The 23,070-nt window shown below is 42.5% G+C and overlaps 1 protein-coding gene across 2 annotated transcripts in view; it reads left to right on the top strand.

The window, feature by feature from the left end:
* Positions 1 to 23,070, top strand: part of cntnap5a (contactin associated protein family member 5a) — a 299,922-nt gene that overhangs the window by 161,006 nt on the left and 115,846 nt on the right. For both annotated transcript variants that reach the window (XM_047371007.1, XM_047371008.1), the window contains 2 exons: positions 14,564 to 14,670; positions 20,838 to 20,957. In XM_047371007.1, the coding sequence (XP_047226963.1) occupies positions 14,564 to 14,670; positions 20,838 to 20,957 (227 nt within the window). The remainder of the gene's footprint in view (positions 1 to 14,563; positions 14,671 to 20,837; positions 20,958 to 23,070) is intronic.

Genomic DNA, 23,070 nt, shown 5'->3' with positions numbered 1-23,070 from the left:
TATATTGTAACACAAGTTCAATTGTTAGGATTAGTAGGAACGTATGTACCTGACTGTTGTGAAGTGCCTTGAGACAACATGTATTGTGAATTGGCGGTATATAAATAAAACTGAATTGAATTGAATTGAATTGAATTAACAGGTTCCAGAAGGCTTTAATTCTCTTTCCTGAAGACAATGATCTACTGCTACCAAATATATCTTAAAAGCTACAATGTTACATTTGGAATCACAAAAATCAATCCTGCAACTAATAAAATACACAAACATGGACTGAGGAGAAAAGATAAACTTGACTTGAATTTACAGCATTCTAAAACATAGATTAGAATAACAGGTAGACTCTGGAAGTGTTCAAATCGAACATTCTTCACCATTATTCTTTGTTTGAAGGCAGATCTTGGAGAACCAAAGTCCAAGGTTGTTTCCTTCAGATCTTCATTAAGAAAGTCTGACTCTATTTACTTATTTGCTTAGGACTGAATTTAAAGTGTTCACTATTTCCAACTTAACCTTAGAACCATACAAAATAAACTTGGTGATGTTATATTAAAGAGATCATTCAGATAGGCTTATTTTCCAAAATTCTTGTAATAATTTTTTGTACATGCCATGTCTAAAATTTTACCAGTGTTTGTAGTTAAATTCGAACTAATTCTAAGAGGTTTAAGCTCAGTTCCTGGAGGTTTATTGGGGGTTTACAAATGTTCCTTTTGTGTTTAAAATAATCAGATTCAACAGACAGTCAACCAGTCCTAAGACTGGTTGACTGTCTGACTGCTCTTCAGAGCAGTCAGACAGTCAACCAGAGAGTTGTAGCTCTCTATGTAATAGAGAGCTACAACTAGTAGCTCTCTATTACAGTTTCATTCATTGACCTGATGACAGCTGCTAGAGGACTTACTCTGGGAAGCATGTGCAAGATGTGTTTTATCAATGATGCTGGCTTTTCCAACCAGAGCAATAAACATGCATGGATATTAGAAGCAAAAATAAATATCTAATTAGTCTAGTGCAGCCTTCAGACTAGACAGTAAACAAGTTCATAATGACATATAAAAAGTCTATGGATCATACATCACTGTAGGGACTTGGAAATTGAGTAAACGTGCAAATCATTTTCTATCCTACTCTTCTAACCTATCAAAGCACCTTCAAACTTCAAGTTACAATCACACATTGACACACCAATACCCAGTATCAACTTTTGTCTTGCCCACGGACACTATGGGATGTGGCAGGGGGAAGTTGGGATCAAATTTGCAGCATTCCAATTTTCAGATTACTACCGTTTTCAATGCTGGCCGGTAAGCATCCTAATTCAACTATTTACTATTATCTAAAGAAAAGTACAGAACACAATATTTGAAGTATCTGCCTTACTGCATTTTACACAAATAACTGTCGAGATGAATCAGAAATTACAATGTTAAACCTTAACAGTTCATTGAGACTATGCTTATTAGTACTGAGTAATTATTGAGTAACCAACTAACTTTAACTTATTCAAGAAACTCTCACCTACAAAGTAGTGTTTAGTGTTGACAACTGTCAGACAGTAATCACCTCCTTTAACAGACCTGCACAACTAACAACAGAGAAGCACTGTTTCTCAAACCAAAGCTGGAGTCCTGCACTGAGGAATTCTCAGAGGTTGCTTCTCTGGGCAAACTTATCATTTACTTTGCCTTTCATATCCTGCAGATGCTGAATCAGCTGGCTATAATGACTGCCTCATTATCTTCCACCTGCCTGTTACATTGATCAAAGGTGGGCCTGGGTTCTCTGTCCATATGGGCAGAGACATTAACCTTGCCTGGGTCCAGCTTCACACAGTTGTCTAGCTGTATCCTGCTGCTCCCCTGTTTAATAATCAACAGTAAAAGATGATAAATATAGCTAGTACAGGACAAAACACCATCTTCCCCATAAAGCAGGTTAATGAAAAAGAAAAATGGTTACCGACTTGTTCCTAATGTATGAGGACACTTTAAATCCACTCTTTGTTTTCCCGTTCATCTAAATGATCCCTGTGTCTTGAGGCTTTCATTTAAACTTTTTCTTCAAGCTCAGGGTTTTGAACCAGTCTTCCAGCAAGAGATTCTTTTTGTTTATCTTTAAACCTTTAGGTACTACAAATTGACAACAGAGAAGAAAACCTGCCACTTATTTTTGGTGCTTGCGATGTCTCGGTCTGGACTATCTAACAATCTTTTGTTGAACATGTTATTGCAGGGCAAGAAGAGCATTAAACTCTCCTCATTCAGATCATTGCATCCACACTTTAAGGATGCTCCTTTCAAAGTTTCAAAATACAATACATTTTCATGAGCACAGACATTTTTTGATATATGAAAAAATTCTGCCACATTAGAGCCTCAGCTCACACACACCATTTATAGTACACATATGAACCATGAACCACTGTTTGAGAAACAACACAACTGCAACTCAAACATCAATGACTCAATCATCAAAGTCTCAATCTATGCTATTCAGATGGTTCACTCAATAACCATCACTTTACAAGTACAGCTCAAAAAGATTTTGTTTTATGAAAACGTTGAATATTTTTTGGCATTGTCATTTCAGAAAGTGCAACTCATACAATGATTCAATACACATTTAGTGAAATAATTCAAGCCTTTATTGCTGGTAATTTTGATGACTATGGAGCACAGATAATGAAAACTCAAAATTCATTGTCTCAGAAAATTAGAATATTATATAAGATCAATAAAAAAGGATATTTTAAACAGACATGTCAGGCTTCTAAAAAGTGTTTGACATACCATATAGAGCAGATGGGTACCTATATGTTCCGGGGCAGTTTAGCTCTACAAAAAACTTTATTAAATCAGGACACCCATCCCCTCCCTAGCGCACAATTTGTACCAATGCCCAGCCCAGGTAGCAATACAGTATGGCACTAAGCCAGTGAAGACCCCCCAGATCACCCAACACATCGCAGCAGCTGGAACGTGAAGGGACCAAGGTAGGAAGGGGACATTCCATCTACCCAGCCCCACACAAGCTACACCCCACCAGGCCCAAAGCCATACCCACACTCTTAGTTCCCGCAGCACCAGCATAGGCACCATGCCAGAAGCAAAAGCACCTGAGCCTGAGCCCAGCCTCCCCTCCGTGCTGTTTGCATATGTGTCTTTGGTAATGTAAAATGCTGCCATGAATGCAGATGTGGATGTCTAAAGTGCGTTAAAACTGTGTTGTGGCTGGGGTATACAAGACTCCACTGTTTGCTACGAGCAGTCTCCCCCAACACAACTACAAAGCCATAAATGTCTAGTGTATAAAAATTGAGGTGCAGGACGGGGTCAACCATAGCAGGACCCATTGTCCCACAGCACAAGATCCATTGGAATGTGGAGGCCAGCAAAGCCCCGAATTCATTGTAGAATTCTGCAGGGAAGCCATCAGGTCCGGGATCTTTACATACTTTTTGCTGGAGTAACTGGAATTAATTTGCTGCTGAAGGTATCTCCAAAATCTTTTTCTGATGGTAATTTAATCTAGGAAGATTAACTTAATTAAAAACTGTTTTGGAATTGGAGGGATCAATATTATACTCGTACTTGTCATCCTCCGCTTTATCCGGGACCGGGTCGCGGGGGTCCAGACTCAGCAGAGAACCCCAGACTTCCCTCTACACAGACACCTCCTCCGCTCCTCCGGGGGAAGTCCAAGGCGTTCCCAGGCCAGCCGAGAGACATAGTCCCCTCCAGGTGTCCAGGAGGCATCCGATCTAGATGCCTGAGCCACATCAACTGGCTCCTCTCGATGTGGAGGAGCAGCGGTTCTGCTCCGAGCTCCTCACCCTATGTCTAAGGGAGTTAATTTCAGATGCTTGTCAGCTCTCTCTTCACCTCAACGGACCGGCACAGTGTCCCCATTACTGCGGCAGCCGCACCGATCCATCTGTCGATCTCCTGCTCCATCCTTCCCTCACTCGTGAACAAGACCCCGAGATACTTGAACTCCCCGAGATACTTGAACTCCTCCACTTGATGCCAGAACTCCCCTCCAATCTTAAGAGGCAAGTTGAAGAGGACAAGCCACCCTTTTCGGGACAAAAACCACACTGCTCCTCCTGAAGCTGAGGTTTGACTATCGGCCGGACTCTCCTCTCTAATACCCTGGCGTAGGCCTTACCAGGGAGGCTGAGGAGTGTGATCCCTCTGTAATTGGAACACACCCTCCGGTCACCCTTCTTATGAAGGGGGACCACCACCCCAGTCTGCCATTCCAGAGGCACTGTCCCCGACCGCCACGCAATGTTGAAGACGCATGTCAATCATGACAGCCCTACAACATCCAGAGACTCGAGGTACTCAGGGCGGATCTCATCCACCCCCGAAGCCTTGCCACCGCGGAGCTTTTTAACCACCTTGGTGACTTCAGCCTGGGTGATGAAAGAGTCTAACCCTGAGTCCTCAGCCTCTGTCTCCACCAGGGAATGCATGATGGCAGGATTGAGGAGATCCTCAGAGTACCCCTTCCACCACCCGATAATGTCCCCAGTTGAGGTCAGCAGCCTCCCAACCCACTGTAAACAGTGTTGGCGAAGCACTGCTTCCTCCTCCTGAAGCGGCAGACAGTTTGCCAGGATCGCTTCGAAGCCAACTGGTAGTCCTTCTCAATGGCCTCACTGAACTCCTCCCTGGCCTGGGTTTTTGCCTCTGCCACAGCCTGGTCCGTGGCACGCTTGGCCTCACGGTACCCATCAGCCGCCTCAGGAGTCCCATGTGCCAACCACAACCAATAGGACTCCTTCTTCAGCTTGACAACGTCCCTTACTGCCGGTGTCCACCACCAGATTCGGGAATTGCCACCACGACAGGCACCGCAGATCTTACGGCTGCAGCTACGGGCAGCAGCATTGACAATAGATGCAGAGAACATGGTCTACTCAGACTCTATGTCTCCAACATCACCCGGAATCTGGTCAAAGCTCTCCCCGAGATGGGAGTTGAATACATTTCTGGCCGAGGGCTCTGCCAGACATTCCCAGCAGACCCTCTCTATGTGCTTGGTCCTGCCGAGTCTGTCTGGCTGTCTCCCTTTCCAGCGGATCCAACTCACCACCAGGTGGTGATCAGTGGACAGCTCAGCCCCTCTCTCACCGAGTGTCGAAAACATGTGGCCGAAGGTCTGACGATATGACAACAAAGTTGATCATCGACCTCCTGCCTAGGGTGTCTTGGTGCCAAGTGCACTGATGGACAACCTTATGCTTGAACATGGTGTTCATTATGGACAATCCATGACTAGTTAGGGCTTAATATCATGTGAGAGACAGTTGGGAAAGACAACATGGGCTTAATACACTTGTAAAGAATCCCTTAACACTTCCCGACATCTGCTTTTTAATGCATTGTCGAAGTGTTTAGTTAATTTTAATTTATTTTAACTGAGGATGCTGCACTTGATGTTGCTAAAGAGAGGATGTCCACATTTTTTCCCACAGTGGTTCAAATAAAAGCTCACAGAAAACAAACAAAACAATATAATGGTTTTACCCTTTTCTGATATAGTTTGTAACTTACTATCACTCCCAATGTGGGCTACATTCCGAGCCCAGTCAAAAGTAAGGAACTAGCCATATTATCCAATACAACATGGCACTGCTGACGGGAGCCTTGGAGCTTTACTCGTTTTCTGTGTGTTTTCGTGGCGCTTTATGCCACCATCATGTGGCCTCTTTCAGCAGAGAGGAACTTCTAAAATCCTCTCTTGAGGATCATCATCATTCATTGAGACTGGCCAGTGAAGCTGCGGCTATCTCTGGGCTATGCCGCTGGAGATCGAAGAGAGCCTGTGTGTTTGTGAAACTCCGACAGTGGGCGCTACGTGCAACCTTGCCTTCAATCCACCTGGCAAATGTGCGTTCCCTGGCCAACAACATGGATAAACTGCTTCTCTTCACCTGTAAAAAGTTGGACCTCTGGGGATCTTCAGCCCTCTGATTTACCGAAACCTGGCTGTGTGAGAACATCCCGGACTGCGCCATTCTGAGACCAGGCTTTCAGCTGTTTGGAGGACAGCAACTTGGACTTATTGGGGAAAAAGCAAGGTGGGGGAATCTGGTTTTATATAAAGGAAGGTTGGTGCAGAGATATCAAAGTGTTAAAAAAGACGTAATCCGGACCTGGAGTCTTTTCTTATAAATTTTTTAAAAATTGCTTTATTCACTGAGGGAGTTCGTTTGTACTGCTTGGCATTTACATACCACCTCAAGGCTCCACTTCAGATGCTGAAAAATGACAGGCTGATCTAATAACAGACATGGAGAAAAAGCATCCAGACTCTCTCATCATTGTTCTTTATGATTTTAACAGTGAAAACCTCTCCAATGAACTTCCCAAATACAGATAGCACATTAAGTGTCCCACCAGGGATAAAAACACTATGGACCACTGCTACATAATATTAAAGGATGCATATCATGGGCATCACCAGGGCTGCTTTTGGACTTTCTGACCACTCTCTGGTTCATTTTATTCCAACCTACAGGCAGACATTTATACATCAGTTTCTGTGAGGACGTGCATGGAGACAAGGCCTTCTGCACATACAATAACAATAAGCCTTGGTTCAATTTTCATCTGAGACAGCTGCACAGGGATAAGGAAGAGGCTCACAGCCGTGTATCAGCAGGCCAGGAACAAAATGACCAAGGAGATCAAAGCAGTAAAGAGAAGCTACAGTGAAATGCTAAAGAAAAGCTTCTCACATGGAAATGCTTCTGCTGTTGGGAATGGTTTGATAAACCTGACTGCCTACAGGGTCCCTTCCCTCTACCCTGAGCAGAATCATCGCCTAGCTAATCAACTAAATGGCTTCTAATAAGGGTATGAAAAACAGCACTTCACACCTCAAGCCAACTCCTCCATATCCCATTCAGACACAAATTCCTGCCATAAACCAACCACCCCCCTGCCTTCAGATCCCCTCCCTGCACTGGGGATCTCAAAGGAAGATTTAAATAGGCTCGTTCAGTGCCTGAAAACAAGAAAGGACTGCCCTGCAGTTTGCCTACAGGGCAAACAGGTTGGCAGATGATGCACTCAATTTAGGACTACATTTCATCCCCCCCCCCCCACCAAATATAACAACATATCACTCTGATATATAAATAAATAATGCATAAATAACTTGTTGATTTTCTTTTATCAGCAAAATAACATAATTATTTGGTAATGTAAACCACCCTCCTCCTCCCAAAAACTTGGTATCACCCAACCCGCTTTCTCCACCAAGCATTCACTGTTAATTATACTTTTGATTCAGTCCCTGGTGAGAGTGGTTTTACTCTCAAAAAGGTGGACAGGCAACGATTTTTTCACTGTTGGTCGACAACTACATCTTGTAAAAAGAGCGAAAATCAAAATAAGGTAAATACAGGGGACGTTGCCCGGTACGGCGGAGCCGGGGTCCCACCCTGGAGCCAGGCCTGGGGTCAGGACTCGTCGGAGAGCGCCTGGTGGCCGGGTTGCTCCTCGCGGGACCCGGCCGGGCCAAGCCCGAACGAGAGACGCGAGGCCATCCCCCAGTGGGCCCACCACCTGCAGGGGGAACCTTGAGGGACCGGTGCAAAGAGGATTGGGTGGCGGACGAAGGTGGAGACCTCAGCGGCCCGATCCCCGGATGCTTAGGCTGGCTCTAGGGACGTGGAATGTCACCTCGCTGGGGGGGAAGGAGCCTGAGCTTGTGCGGGAGGTCGAGAGATATAGACTAGAAATAGTCGGGCTCGCCTCCACGCACAGCGTGGGCTCTGGAACCCATCTCCTTGAGAGGGGTTGGACTCTCTTCTACTCTGGAGTGGCCCTCGGGGACAGGCAGCGGGCTGGTGTGGGTTTGCTTGTTGCCCCCCAGCTCAGCTGTCTCGTGTAGGGGTTTACCCCGGTGGATGAGAGGGTCGTACCCCTGCGCCTTCGGATTGGGGAGAGGTCTCTGACTATCATTTCAGCCTACGGGCCGAGTGGTAGTGCAGAGTACCCGGCCTTCTTGGCGTCCCTGTCGGGGGTGCTGGATAGTGCCCCTCCCCAGGACTCCATTATTCTGCTGGGGGACTTCAACGTCCACGTGGGGAACGACAGTGACACCTGGAGAGGCGTGATCGGGAGGAATGGCCTCCCCGATCTGAATCCGAGTGGTGTTTTGTTATTGGACTTCTGTGCTAGTCACGGATTGTCCATAACGAACACCATGTTCAAACATAAGGGTGTCCATCAGTGCACTTGGCACCAGGACACCCTAGGCAGGAGGTCGATGATCGACTTTGTTGTCATATCATCAGACCTTCGGCCGCATGTTTTGGACACTCGGGTGAAGAGAGGAGCTGCGGTGCCAGTCGCGGCGGCAATCCTAGAACCCGGTGGTGGACACCGGCAGTAAGGGATGCTGTCAAGCTGAAGAAGGAGTCCTATCGGCTGTGGTTGGCTTGTGGGACTCCTGAGGCGGCTGACGGGTACCGTGAGGCCAAGCGTGCTGCGGCCCGGGCTGTGGCAGAGGCAAAAACTCGGGCCTGGGAGGAGTTCGGTGAGGCCATGGAGAAGGCCTACCGGTTGGCCTCGAAGCGGTTCTGGCAAACCGTCCGGCGCCTCAGGGGGGGGGAAGCAGTGCTTCGCCAACACTTTTTATAGTGGGGGCGGGAGACTGCTGACCTCGACTGAGGACATTATCGGGCGGTGGAAGGAGTACTTCGAGGATCTCCTCAATCCTGCCATCATGCATTCCGTGGTGGAAACAGAGGCTGGGGACTCGGGGTTGGACTCTTTCATCACCCAGGCTGAAGTCACCGAGGTGGTTAAAAAGCTCCGTGGTGGCAAGGCTTCGGGGGTTGATGAGATCCGCCCTGAGTACCTCAAGTCTCTGGATGTTGTAGGGCTGTCATGGTTGCCTCTTCAACATTGCGTGGCGGTCGGGGACAGTGCCTCTGGACTGGCAGACTGGGGTGGTGGTCCCCCTTCATAAGAAGGGTGACCGGAGGGTGTGCTCCAACTACAAGGGGATCACACTCCTCAGCCTCCCTGGTAAGGCCTACGCCAGGGTATTGGAGAGGAGAGTCCGACCGATAGTCGAACCTCGGCTTCAGGAGGAGCAGTGTGGTTTTCGTCCTGGCCGTGGAACACTGGACCAGCTGTATACCCTCTACAGGGTGCTCGAGGGTTCATGGGAGTTTCCCCAACCGGTTCACATGTGTTTTGTGGACCTGGAGAAGGCATTCGACTGTGTCCCTCGTGATGCCCTGTGGGGGGGTGCTCCAGGAGTATGGAATCGGGGGCCCTTTATTAGGGGCCATCCGGTCCCTGTACGAGCGGAGCAGGAGTTTGGTCCGCATTGCCCGCACTAAGTCGGACCTGTTCCCGGTGCATGTTGGACTTTTATGGACCTTAGGAACTGGAGGAGGTGTCTGGAGAGAGGTTTGTCTGGGCGTCTCTGCTGAGTCTGCTGCCCCCGCGACCCGGTCCCGGATAAGCGGAAGACGACGAGTACGAGTACGAGTACTTCCTCTCATTAGTTTGTCCTTCTACAGGTTTTAGATCCATTCTGAATCTACATTTGTAGCCAATTTAGAACTGCAACCTTCCTTTTTATTTCTGAAATGCTTAACAAAATACTTTCTAAACATCAACCAGAGATGTCAGTTTCCAGCCTGGACATAGTTCTGAAACCATATAAACCAACTGAAGTTACAAATGGCTCAGCCATTGTCTTTAACCTCCCTGCACTTGTCCTGTTAGATCTCAGTGCTCCATTTGACATCACTGATGGCAACATCTCCATACAAAGACGTTTTAGTATGCTGTAGACATACTTTATATACTACCAGTCAAATATTTTAGAACCACCTTCTCATTTAATGGTTTTCTTTATGTTTATGACTATTTACATTGTACGTAGATTCTCAATGAAGGCATCAAAAATTTTAATGAGCACATATGGAATTATGTAGCAAACAAAAAATTGTAAAATAACTTTAATTATGTTTTATATTTAAGATTCCTTAGAGTGGTAGCCTTTTGCTGTAATAACTGAAAAATTAACCTTTGGCTGTCTCTCAATGACCCTCTGGGAAGATCTTTCAAGACTCTCTGGAAAACCATTTCAGGTGACCACCTCATGAAGCACATGAAGAGAATACCAAGAGATCAAATCAGGACTCAGAGCAAAGGGTGGCTAATTTGAAGAATCTAAAATTAAAAAATGTTTAGTTATTTCACACTTTTTGTTTAGTATATAATTCCATTTGTGTTAATTCGTAGTTGGTGAGAATCTACAATGTAAGTAGTCATGAAAATAAAGAGAACCATTAAGTGAGAAAGTGTATCTAAACATTTTGGCCGGTAGTGTGTGTAAACAGTTTTGTTCAATAAATTAGAATATGCCTTTCAATGGGAATACTTTGTCAGATTAAAAGTACATTAAAAAAATTAAAATTAAAATCATTTTAAGAATAGCAGGTATTTAGTACATTGTTCATTAGGCCCACATTTCTGTATTAAATGTTTTTTATTGATCTGATGTAGTATTCTAATCTTAAATGTCATGTTTTCATTAATTGTATGTGGAAAATCATCATTAACAGTGGCAGGGTCCATGTAGTAAGGTGAAGGATAAAGGCATACAAAAAATATCCTCCATTTATTTTTCTCAAAAAATATTAACAAAAATCCATCAAAACTACTCAAAATCCAGGAAAATGAGCCCAAAAGAAAATATCAACTAAGACAAACCTAACTAAGGATAACAAACAAGAACTGACTTCTCACACAAGACACACAATAATTTATACAGGGGAGAGAAAACTAAAACAATAAATAAACCTAAACAACTAATTCAAACCTACAAATTATAATTACAACACAAATATGAATACTAAGATATCCTAACACCAACAACTCTTTTAAACAGTGGAGCTTTAAGAGTTTGTCAGCTTCTCCAGAGTCCCACCCCCCCCCCCCCCCCCCCCCCCCTTCACCCTGATGGATTCCTCCACTTCCTGGTATTGCATCATAATTGCTCTCCCCAGCTAGTTCCTTCAACCTCAGCAAAAGTAATAAACAGTTAATATCCTGCACAGACATAGAGTGTTTACTAAATATGTGCACCCATATTAGCAAACATCCCAAAATTATAATAGAAAAAAGTGTACTCAAACAGATATACTGTGTGAAAGAAACAAAATACTAACACTGTGAAATAGCTGGAGGAACCTCCACAAACAAAAAACAAAGGCTTGAAAACATCAGTCTGTGTGTAATTAACCTATAAAATGTGTTTCACTCAGTGAATTAAGTTATTGAAATAAATGAACTTTTCAATAATATTTGAATTTATTGTATATGACCATACATAACATACTGTATGTTAAAATGGTTCTCCCCCTCAACCTAATACTGGTTGCTGCAACCACTGCCACTAAGTGTTTCCAATAAATTGAAAATAAATGAATATTGTTCTCGTCTTTGCAGAATTGTTTTAACTCAGCCACATTGGAACATGAATGTCCTATTTAAAATCAAGTTAGTTATAAAGCATCGGATTCTCACTTCAAGTGTAGGTCTATATGTCAAGTGTCAGTGCCCGAGTTGATTTACGACATGTTGCTGTGACACAAAGCTGTTTCTGGATGAATTATTTAGAAAATGCCAGGCAACAACTAATCACTGAATCAGATTTCTTATTTAAGAATATTCTCAGAGAAATGTTAAGATAAAGTTGTGAAGATAAGTTCACATTCAGCACCATAATGTTTTATCCCTTTTTTATGACGAATATCTGAAACAATTCAGTATATTCATGTAACTAAAGACAATCAGTTCCGTACTTATTCCGACCATTTCTTGGTCACAAATTTGAAGGTGGTTGTTCACTGAGTTGTGTATATAAACACTAAATTTGAGGTGATCACTGCAGCCATGAGCTCTAAGAGGAACCCCAACTAGAGAGAGGAGGAAACACAAACACTCTTTGAGTTAGTTGAGGAAAGAAAACATTCTAAAAGGACTCAGTTTTAACCCAACTACTGTGAACAAGAAAAACATGTGGCTACTCTGTCCATTATAACTGATAATAACACTCAGTTGGGGGACCCCCCAGGCAAGCCACTGAGCACAGGTTTTTTGAGGTGATGCAGCACATTCTTAGGAAGGAAAGTGCTCTCAAGCACCTGAAGTCATCAATGGCTCTCAGAAGACAGAGTGAAAACACAAATTTATTTGAACCCATGCTTGTATTCATGCCTAATTCATCATCTTCATCACTCTCGTCACGGGAGGTGAGGGCTTACGGGACTAATCACATTTAGTAAAAAACTTTTATGGAATGTTATTTCCTATATTAGAAACTAACAACCTTTCTGAATAAATGATCTTTGACTTAATGGCGACAAAGCCTACAGTCTCATAAGATGGTGGCAAGTCACGTGCTACCTTAGCCGTTAGGGGTTGGAGCTAAAAGGAAACTTATAGCTTGTTACCACTCCTTTAAAATCAAACATGTACCTTTAAAATACCATCAATAAAAGGATCAAAATGCATAAGTGCTGACGGTGCGTTATGACCGATCTGTGTTTAAAATCGCCCTTTGAATAAAGTTTGTCTTAACTTTAAAAACACTAAACAGAACACATTATTAGCTGAGCAGCTAGTGTACTTCACTGTGGCAGCAGCCATATTGGATTTTGAACTCAAGGATCCTCTGCAAGACCTGAATGTTCAGGTCAAAATTCCGACTTCAAGGGGCGTGTCTGTTGATTTTTTTCACTTTAGAACTTTCCATTTCAAATGATGCAATCTACTACTTTGACATTATTGATTCAATAATCCCCTAAAACAAAGAATACTACAAACCTCCGCACACAACGAAGACAAGATAAATATTCTAATAATGAAATGTTCTTCGGTGTCTTCTAACCCTTAGGTTTCTATCTCACTAAGACTCTCAGTGTATCTCCTAACTTTTGTTTTTAGATATAGGTTGTTCTGAATGTTGAATAAATTATTGTTCTGTATCTAGTTTGTAACGAAAGGCCTTGAAATATGTAAGAAATAGTAAAAAAAAAAAAATGGTTTTAAACTTTGACCAAATCCACTGCACCAGAAATGTTGCATCCATTTTAATCTCAGCAGCACCAGGAGGCCTCTTCAGTGATTATGCCATCTCAGCAACATTTTCAAAATGGCAGCGGGTTGCATTTTAATAACAGATGCTGCCTGGTGGTCCCAGCACAGAGACCTTCAGGCTGACGAGGGATTAATCTTAAGAAATGTTAATAGTTTTTCAAACAAATGAGAGTACAAATAAAGGCCTGTGTGTGTGTGAGCTTTGCGGCAGACTAAAGACAGCCAACCAGAGGTTTTTTTTTTTTTCTGATAGCTGATGTCTGCAACCTTCTGTGCCACTGTGAGGACATGACATGTGAGAGTGATTACATCCCTGATATTAGCTGTCATTTCTCTTCTGTGGCCTACTTAATGACCCCTGAGTGAATGAGGAAAATTAACTTTTATCAGAGCTAATCTCCTTTTCTCTGGGTCTAATTACACCTCGGTTTACAGCTAGCATGTGCTTAAGTGTGCTGCCTTCTGTAATTTCACGTCCTGTAAGGGCAGCCATGGACATACCAACAGAAAATAGCATGATGGTGATTAAAGCGATTGTTGCAACCCAATCCATGTTGCGACTGCCCCACTGTGCTGCAGTTAATAGGTGAGAGATAAAGTGTATGAAATTATAGATGCATGCTTGAAAGGCTGGCAATTATGTGAAACTGAAGGAGGCTTGAGGAAGTGACTATTAATCAGAAGATGGCGGTGTAAATTTTTCTGCGGTAAAATCCCATTAACAGGCATTCTTTGAAGGTGACAGTGATTCTTTTGTGCTGAGAGAAATCATCTTTTTCAAATTTCAAGGAGGCTGCAGAACTCAACACTCTCGAGTCATTTGCAATTTTTAATTTAAACATCCAAAACATGAATCATCATCACATTAACTTTTGGACAAGTTCCAAGGCTCACATACATAATAACAAAGAAGACAATAAAGAGGAAAATGAAATGGATTTTTCTTACCTGTCAGGAAGAGTTAGTAGAATGTGCTTTATTGTGTTGTCTAAAACAAATATCTGACACACTCAGTTTCAGGTTAATTGTAATCAGTTAGCTCTGATCCCCCAACAGCATGAAAGCCCGACAAATAAAGATCAAAGCATATTATGAGGATCCTGGAGATTTTTCAATTAGTCAGCTGACAAAAAAATTAATCACCAACTAATCTCATAATCAATTAATTATAAGCAATAAAACCAAGCTTTTTCTGGCTGCAGCTTTTAAAAACAATAATTGGAGCTTCTTCATTTTAATGGCATCATAATTAAGATTACTTTTCATTTTTAGCACTAATTAGACAAAAACAAGGTCTCATTAGGATTGTATTTTTTTATATCTGCATTTTTCTTGCGCAACTGAAATCGTTCTGAAGTGAAGTGTGGAATTAGTTTTGCTGCACTAAGATCTGGTCTTGTTCCCTTTCCCCCCAGATGCCTGCCTAACCTTTGCGAACACAACGCCCGTTGCTTCCAGACGTGGAGCTCCTTCTCCTGCGACTGTTCAGGAACAGGATACTCTGGAGCGACATGTCACAACTGTGAGCACTTTCATTTTTTCAGCCCTATCTCAAAGCTGCCATTACAACTCTCTCTAACTCCAAGGCTTCCGAGCCGCCTCACATTTGATTCAGCACACACAACCGTCTGCCAGTCTCACTCTGAGCTTACCTCTCTGTGTGCAGCTGAGAGGCGAAGCAGAAAGTTGTCCTGTTTCAGCTTGACATGACCTCACAATCGCTGTTCCTACCCACATATATCTGCACCTTTCTTCCTGCTGCATCCTTAAATAGCTCCCCACTTCAGACTGGCTGTGATTGCAAGAGTTTTTCCTTCCAGGTGTCATTTTTGACGTTGCCTTGATATATGCAGTGGAGTGTTGCTGGAGAGAGTGTGAATCCCCCCAGCCCCCATTGCCTGCCCCAGAATGTTGATATCTTGTTTGTATGCAGACAGCCAGTTTTGGAGGAATCATGGCAGATAAAAGGACCTGCTGCAGTAAAAATAGTCCTTTTTATCAAACTCAGCTTTTCTATCTACAAGTCAAAGTTTAGATTGGAAACCTGCGTACTTAAAACATACCACCAGTTGGTTGGTGGAATTAATCAATTATCACTCTGTTTCCCAATCTAACTAAACACTGAATCATTATGCACCATATCACCTTTAACTGGGAAATGTGTTTGGTGCAATTTTAGCCACAGTGTTTTATTTCCCCTTTGCCTGTCAAAATCTGCCTGTGTTAGGTTTTGGATTTGAGTTCTGTTTACCTTCTTGCGTTATTTCAGTTCATTCAGGTTTATTAGGTTTATTCTGTTGTTTAGATGTTTGTTACTTCCCTGGTTAGATGTATAGTTTGTATTTTTCCTGTAGATCTGTTGGTAGTCCCTTTGTTTACTTATTTCTGTTCACTCAGATGGTTTCTGTTACCTCCCTGCTATCCATGCTCATCTGTGTTTATTGGTCATTCTCCTTAAATTCTCCTGCATTCGCTCTTCTATCAGCTGCACCCGATTCCCTCCTTGATTAGCTTTCCCAGTCCATTGGTCCATTCTCCTCCCTTCCTCAGTATTTAGTCTCCCTGGTTTTCTATTCACATCACTGGTTTGTACTGTTCAGTGCCCTGCTCCATGTCGCCATTGTCTCCCTGTTCTATGTCTGTCTACATGCCTCTGTTCCTTGCTGTAAGTTCTGTTATTATAAAATATTCAACTCACCTTTTAGCTCCCACCCTCCTGTTTGCACGTTGGTCCTATAAAGACCCTCACCTGTCATGACACTGCCAGGAAGCAGACAGCTGAACTGCAGTCAGAGTTCGTGCCATTTTTTCTAATGTTCTAGAAGTTTGTGTACAAAATACTAAACCTTTATTATTAATAGGAATCGAGTAATATTATTTGAAGGTTCTGAGATCATGAAACAAAACAATGCTAAAATTAGCTTCTGATTTTTAGTGCAGCAAGGGACCATTTCACTGCTCATTTTAGCACCTGGCATTAAAAGGATCTGCACTATTTTACAATTTTTAACATTTGGCCTTGTCAAATAATGAGTGGAGTATCCTGCACTAAATGGAGACAAGCACAGTTTCAAGAATCCTTCATGAGGACTAATATATCGAGGCATGTGACGTCGCCCGGTACAGCGGAGCCGGGGTCCCACCCTGGAGCCAGACCTCGGGTCAGGACTCGCCGGAGAGCGCCTGATGGCCGGGTTGTTCCTAACGGGACCCGGCTGGGCCAAGCCCGAACCAGACATGTGAGGCCTTCCCCCAGTGGGCCCACCACCTGCAGGGGGAACCGTGAGGGAGTGGTGCAAAGAGGATTGGGTGGCAGACGAAGGTGGAGACCTCTGCGGCCTGATCTTCGGATGCTTAGGCTGGCTCTAGGGACGTGGAATGTCACCTCGCTGGGGGGGAAGGGGCCTGAGCATCTGCGGGAGGTCGAGAGATATCGCATGGGGTCTGGAACCCATCTCCTCGAGAGGGGCTGGACTCTCTTCTACTCTGGAGTGGCCCACGGGGAGAGGCGGCGAGCTGGTGTGGGTTTGCTTGTTGCCACCCAGCTCAGCCGTCTTGTGTTGGGGTTTACCCCAGTGGATGAGAGGGTCGCATCCCTGCGCCTTCGGGTTGGGGATAGGTCTCTGACTGTCGTCTCGGCCTACGGGCCGGGCAGTAGTGCGGAGTACCCGGCCTTCTTGGTGTCCCTGTCGGGGGTGCTGGATAGTGCCCCTCCCGGGGACTCCATTATTCTGCTGGGGGACGTCAACGCCCACGTGGGAAATGACAGTGACACCTGGAGAGGCGTGATCGGGAGGAATGGCCTCCCTGATTGGAATTCGAGCGATGTTTTGTTATTGGACTTCTGTGCTAGTCACGGATTGTCCATAATGAACACCATGTTCAAACATAAGGGTGTCCATCAGTGCACTTGGCACCAGGACACCCCAGGGAGGAGGTCAATGATCGACTTTGTTGTCGTATCGTCAGACCTTCAGCCGCATGTTTTGGACACTCGGGGGAAGAGAGGGGCTGAGCTGTCCACTGATCATCACCTGGTGGTGAGTTGGATCCACTGGAGGAGGAGAAAGCCGGACAGACTTGGCAGGCCCAAGCGCATAGTGAGGGTCTGCAGGGAACGCCTGGTGGACCCCTTGTCCAGGGATGTATTCAATTCCCACATCAGCCTGTCTCCACATTTACATGAAAAGGTCTGAAACATACTCAGTGCAGCATTCATTTGTTCAACCGTGCTGATGTGATGTTTCTGTTAGTCATGAGATCATTCTAAACTAGCTAAGACGCTATCAAACCTGCATCTTAAAAATAGATAAAAAATAGTGAAATGTGTTGAAAATTAGACAGCTTAATTTAATTTTATCTGTCCTAACACAATTATTTTGGCAGATTATGTCAGTTAAATATATGACTTTATTTACCCTTTAGGACTTAGCATTGCGCTGAATTTCTGGAGATCATCCTGTTAATTACTGAACAACTAAACAAAGACAGCACCACTTCAGAACCAACCTGATCAATTTGATTTTCACGTTTAAAATCTGCTCGTTGCCAACATTTTTTAGGTCACATTGAATAAATGAAAGAATTAGAATGTTGTTAAAAGAGTAAAATATATAAATATTTTGGAAATGGATCCGATGAAAATTTAAAAACACAGGACTAGTCAATGCATGTGTGTTTGTAACTTTCTAACAGCATGTAAATGTTCTGATTTCTCCCTTTAACAGATATGTCTGCTTCTGACATAAAATGAAAAATTTTAAATAATATTTGTACTGTTTCTAATATCAGCACACTGACAGCATTGTCAGATAAATAAACCAAAAATAAATCCTTTTCAACTTCAGCATAATGTGAAAAGATTCTTCTACCAAGACATGGTTATTTGACTTAGTTCGTCAGCATTAACCAGCGTGATCTGTACGACAACACAAACATAAAACATGGTTAGCTTGAAAGGCAGCAGTGCCTTAAACCCAGTGCAAGCATACAGAAGCCAAACATATGAAATATGGTTTTTATCTTCCCATTTTCCATTCCCATGCCCATGATTCTGATTGTAACTGACTCTCCTGTGGAACAAAGAGACATTTTTCCTGGGAGCTGTTCACTGTAGCATTGTCTGGCTCAACTAAAAACATGAATTACTCAACTGGAGACCTAATTTTTCAGCTGGCCTGCCACGCTTACTGGCTCAGTGTCTCACTGTGAAGAGCCTCTATGACTAAACTAAAAGGTTCAGGACCACACTGCCTGTGTTTTACATCAGATAGGTTTTTTAGCTTGTTAGCTTTTTTTTTTTTTTTAGCTTAGTTTATTCATCATTGTGGACAGTTGACTTTTTGAGGGTCCAGATTAAAGTTTCATGAGGGCAGTCATCTTATAGCTTCCTTCCATTAGAGGATTTAATGATCACTAAAATCTTCTCTTTTTATCCTTTCTTTCAGCATTATGGTTGTCTAGTGAAATTTCTTCCTCATGTTTAGTGTCATTTATTTGTTATATTCATTTCTTCTTATTTGAATGTTATTTTATTTCTTTAGATATGTCCACGAATAGCTTCAGGTGTAGAGTCTGGGGGTATGAATACTTTTATAAATGACTAAGTAGCGTAAATGTAATCATGATTTCATCAAAAGATAATGCTTAGGTTCTCTTTTGATCAATGTGGATGCTGTCATCTCCAAATGATTGTCCACTGATTGTGATAATCAGCTGTTGTAAAGTTGTGGACATCATTCTCTGTCTCATGGTTTGGCACATATAAGCCACACCTACATCCTCATGCTTGTCAGTTGAGACAGTTCATGTGTTACTGCTGAAGTTGAAAGTAGCTGAAGCTGAAGTTGGCATTGGATCATTTAAATTGACCAGAAGTGTATGTCTCCATCAGTAACTCAATACAATTTAATTAAATTCAGTCTTATTCAGGGGTGAAAGTAGTTTTAAATTGCTGCAAGTACTTAGGGGCGGAGCTAGAGGTTGGGGGAGCTAGAAGCTGGGGAGGCACCGGGGGCATATATATATATATATATATATATATATATATATATATATATATATATATATATATATATATATAATGTGTGTGTGTGTGTTTGTGTTCATTGTTACTCTCATCTGTGGCCCCCTCAAGACCTCTCTCTCTCAGCAAAGTCCAAACTCAAAATAATTAAAATGTAAATAGGCTGTTTGTATAAGGCAGAAATTAGAATCACTTGACAATGTAGAATATGTATATATATATATTTCAATTGTTAAAGAGCTGCCATGTATAAAACAATGATAAACCATTTTCTGATGCATAACTTCATCTTCAATTTCCGTTTTTTTGAACGCACCAATCTCCTTGGCAACCGTTCTGTTTTGGAAGTAAGCGCGCATGCGCTCTCGTGTAGTGTATGTGAAATCTCTGGTCATAAGTGGTGTTTTCGAGCTGTACTGTGTTGTAATTCATCAGAATAACATGAAACACAACTAGTTACTTTCCCTTTGCTTTTAACTGGGGTATTTAGCAGCGAGCAGACAGACATTAAACGTAGCGGTGCTCGTTTTAAAGGCTGGCCGTTCACAAAAACCTCGAGCGCAGAATCTTTTAGTGGTACGCAGTACCGGACCGTACCGGCTCACTTTCAGCCCCTGGTCTTATTTATATAGCGCCAATTCACAACACATGTCGTCTCAAGGACCTTCACAAAGTCAATTCAATCAAATCAGATTTTAAGTCAGGTATATACATTCCATTAATCCTAGCTATCAAACAGTGCAGTCAGATTCAGTGTATTATTCAAATTGGTTAAAAGTTTCTAACCAACCATTGAACCACTGAAAGACAGGGCAAAGTGTATTATCTATATAAGGTGAGCATTAAGCTGTAGGCAGCAGTAGCTTGGCTGATGTCCCCCTCCAGTAAGCAGCCTAAGCCTATAGCAGCATAACTACAGAGACAGCTCAGGATAACCTAAGCCACTCTAACTATAAGCTTTATCAAAAAGGAAAGTTTTAAGCCTAGCCTTAAAAGTAGACAGGGTGTCTGCCTCACGGACTAAAACTGGGAGCTGGTTCCACAGGAGAGGAGCCTGACAACTAAAGGATCTGCCTCCCATTCTACTTCTAGAGACTCTAGGAACCACCAGTAATCCTGCAGTCTGAGAACAAAGTGCTCTGTTAGGAACATATGGACCGATCAGATCTCTGATGTATGATGGAGCTAGATCATTAAGGGCTTTATATGTGAGGAGGAGAATTTTAAATTCTATTCTGAATTTAACAGGGAGCCAATGAAGGGAAGCTAAAATAGGAGAAATATGATCTCTCTTTTTAATTTTCATCAGAACTCTTGCTGCAGCATTTTGAATCAGCTGAAGGCTTTTAACTGCATTTTGTGGACATCCTGATAGTAACGAATTACAATAGTCCAGCCTTGAAATAACAATTGCAAGGGCCAGCATTTCTTCTGGGTAGGATATTTCTAATTTTGGCAATGTTCCAGAGGTGAATGAAGGAAATCATAGAAACTTGTTTAATATGTTTAACCTTTTCATAAACTCTGAACACAATCAGTTTAGCACAGTTTATAAATATAGGTTCTCTGTGTTTGTGACTCATCCAGTACAGACTCAGGAGAGAGTGGGCCAATTCTTAGAAAAAAAATAAACTATTTTTGCTCTTCTGTTCTGCTTCTTCCAGCAATCTACGAGTCATCCTGTGAGGCCTACAAGCTGAGTGGCAGCTCCTCAGGTTTCTACTTCATCGATCCAGATGGGAGCGGTCCCTTGGGGCCCACACAGGTATACTGCAACATGACAGGTGAGATCATGGGAGCGCTTGTCTTGTTACATATATGTTGCTTATATGGGGATTCTAACAAAAGTAAAAATACCTCAAAGAGGGCATGACAGATAAGAACATGTCTCTGTAGAAACCTACAATATTTGTCATTAGTGATTTTATCCTTTTCTGCCCCCTAAACTCTTGAGAACATCCTGGCATGAAGATTAATTAAACTCCTTATCTTATGCTGCATGCAAACTTGCTTCTGTTAAAAGGGCATCTAGTACAGTAAAGCATCACTGAGAGCAACCATGTAAAAAAAAAAGATTAGAGCTGAGCAGGCTTACAGATCTAAAGACCCTCAGGTTGCCTCCAGAGGCTGTGATTTTTTGTGCAACATGAGGTAGTTAAAGATGAAAGGGTTGACCCCCACAGATGTATCAGTTGGCTCTGTGAATTTCTCCTTCAATTTAAATGACATTCTGATCTAACGATGACACAAAGAATATACTCATAACCATCCAATCTGCCTGCATATACATTGTTTTACACCTAACATACTTCTTTCTGATGCAAGCTGATGACAAGTACACTCATTTCAATGATTAGTGGAAGAATCTTTATTGATATTACATTAATCAATCCCTGGTTTAATAGCTGAGCAGCTTTTTGCATGTCTCCTCTGGTATTTTGACATTTTGTCTTTGGTGATGAGCTCCAGGTCTTTGAGGTTGGAAGGCCTCCTTGTCATCACCCTAATTTTTAGTTCCCTCCACAGATTCACTTTCAGGTTTGAGTTGGGACTATGGCTGGGCTGCTCCAAAATGTTAATATACCTTCCTGTCAGAAAAACCATGTTGTAAAATTAAAAGATTACTTTAAACCTAAAATCTCTGAGGTTATGAATAATTTGGGGTTTAGCTGCATGTCTCTAGCAGCTTTGCACATCTACAGATGGATATTTTTGACTAAACTTCTTTGAAAAAGAGTTTAAGCTTGTCCAGAATGGATGGAGAGTGAACATTATCATCGGTGGCAAAGTGTCACCACAGAGGATAAAGGGAGATGAAGGTGAACCTGCAGCCCGGTCTAAGTCTTTATCTGCTTCTAATAGACTGTCTTCCATGATTGCCCTGTATTAAGGTCCATCCATCTTTTTATGAATCCCTACTTTTCTGTCCCTGCTGGAAAACATTACACATTATGATGTTTCCATGTACATGTTTCAGCATAGGGAAGGTATGTCTAGCCTGATGTTTAGTGTTAGTTTTTCTCCACACATAATTATTCGCATACAGGCAAAGAAGTTTCTTACTATAGGATCAGACCAGAACACCTTTTTCCACATGTTGGTTATGTCTCTTACCAGGCTTGTTGCGAACCTGAAATCAGATCTCTTATGGCTTTTTTTGCAATAATGACCACTATTCTATAAAAGTTTCTGGAGTTTTCAACTAACAGTTGTCCTTTCAACCGATTCTCCCATCTGAACTCTGGTTCTATGCAGCTCCTCCAGAGTGCTCTTCTTGATTAGCCTGTCAGTTTAGGTGTACGGCCATGTCTTGATAGGTTTCTTAGCTTTGTCATACCCATGATTGAACAGTTAAATGCTCAAAGCTTAAGCTATTTCTTTATAACATAAACCTGTTACAAATTCTGCACAGCTTTCTCACTGACCTGTCTGCTGTCTTCCTTCATTATCGTGATGCTGTCTGTTCAGAATAAAACAGATGAAATTACACAAACATGGACTCTATTTACTAAACCAGTCAGTTCTGAAGGCAGGTGGTTTCACTGGGATTAATTGAAGGGGATAAGAGTAAAGAGGGTTAAATACTTATAAATACTTTTCTGATTTTAATCTTTAACAGTATCCATGTGTTGTTTCTCTGCTGCTTCACAAATGTACACAATATGTTTGGGAATCACATAAAATCCTTATAAAATACATTTGAGATTACTGTGGCTCAGTCAGAGGAGTGGTTGTCTTGTAGTCTGTAAGGTGTGGGTTTAGTTCCTTCATTCTACTACATGTTGATGTGCCTCTGGGCAAGGTACTTAACCTTAAGTTGCATACTGTTCTGCATATTACTGAATGAATGTGTGTTTGTGAATGTGATTGGATGGCTCTATTGTAGCAGCTTGAGTG

Source organism: Girardinichthys multiradiatus, chromosome 7 (assembly GCF_021462225.1).
Source record: "Girardinichthys multiradiatus isolate DD_20200921_A chromosome 7, DD_fGirMul_XY1, whole genome shotgun sequence".
In the NCBI taxonomy this organism is placed as follows: Eukaryota; Metazoa; Chordata; class Actinopteri; order Cyprinodontiformes; family Goodeidae; genus Girardinichthys; species Girardinichthys multiradiatus.
Note: the sequence above shows the minus strand (reverse complement) of the source record. Positions and strands in the feature narration are given on the sequence as shown.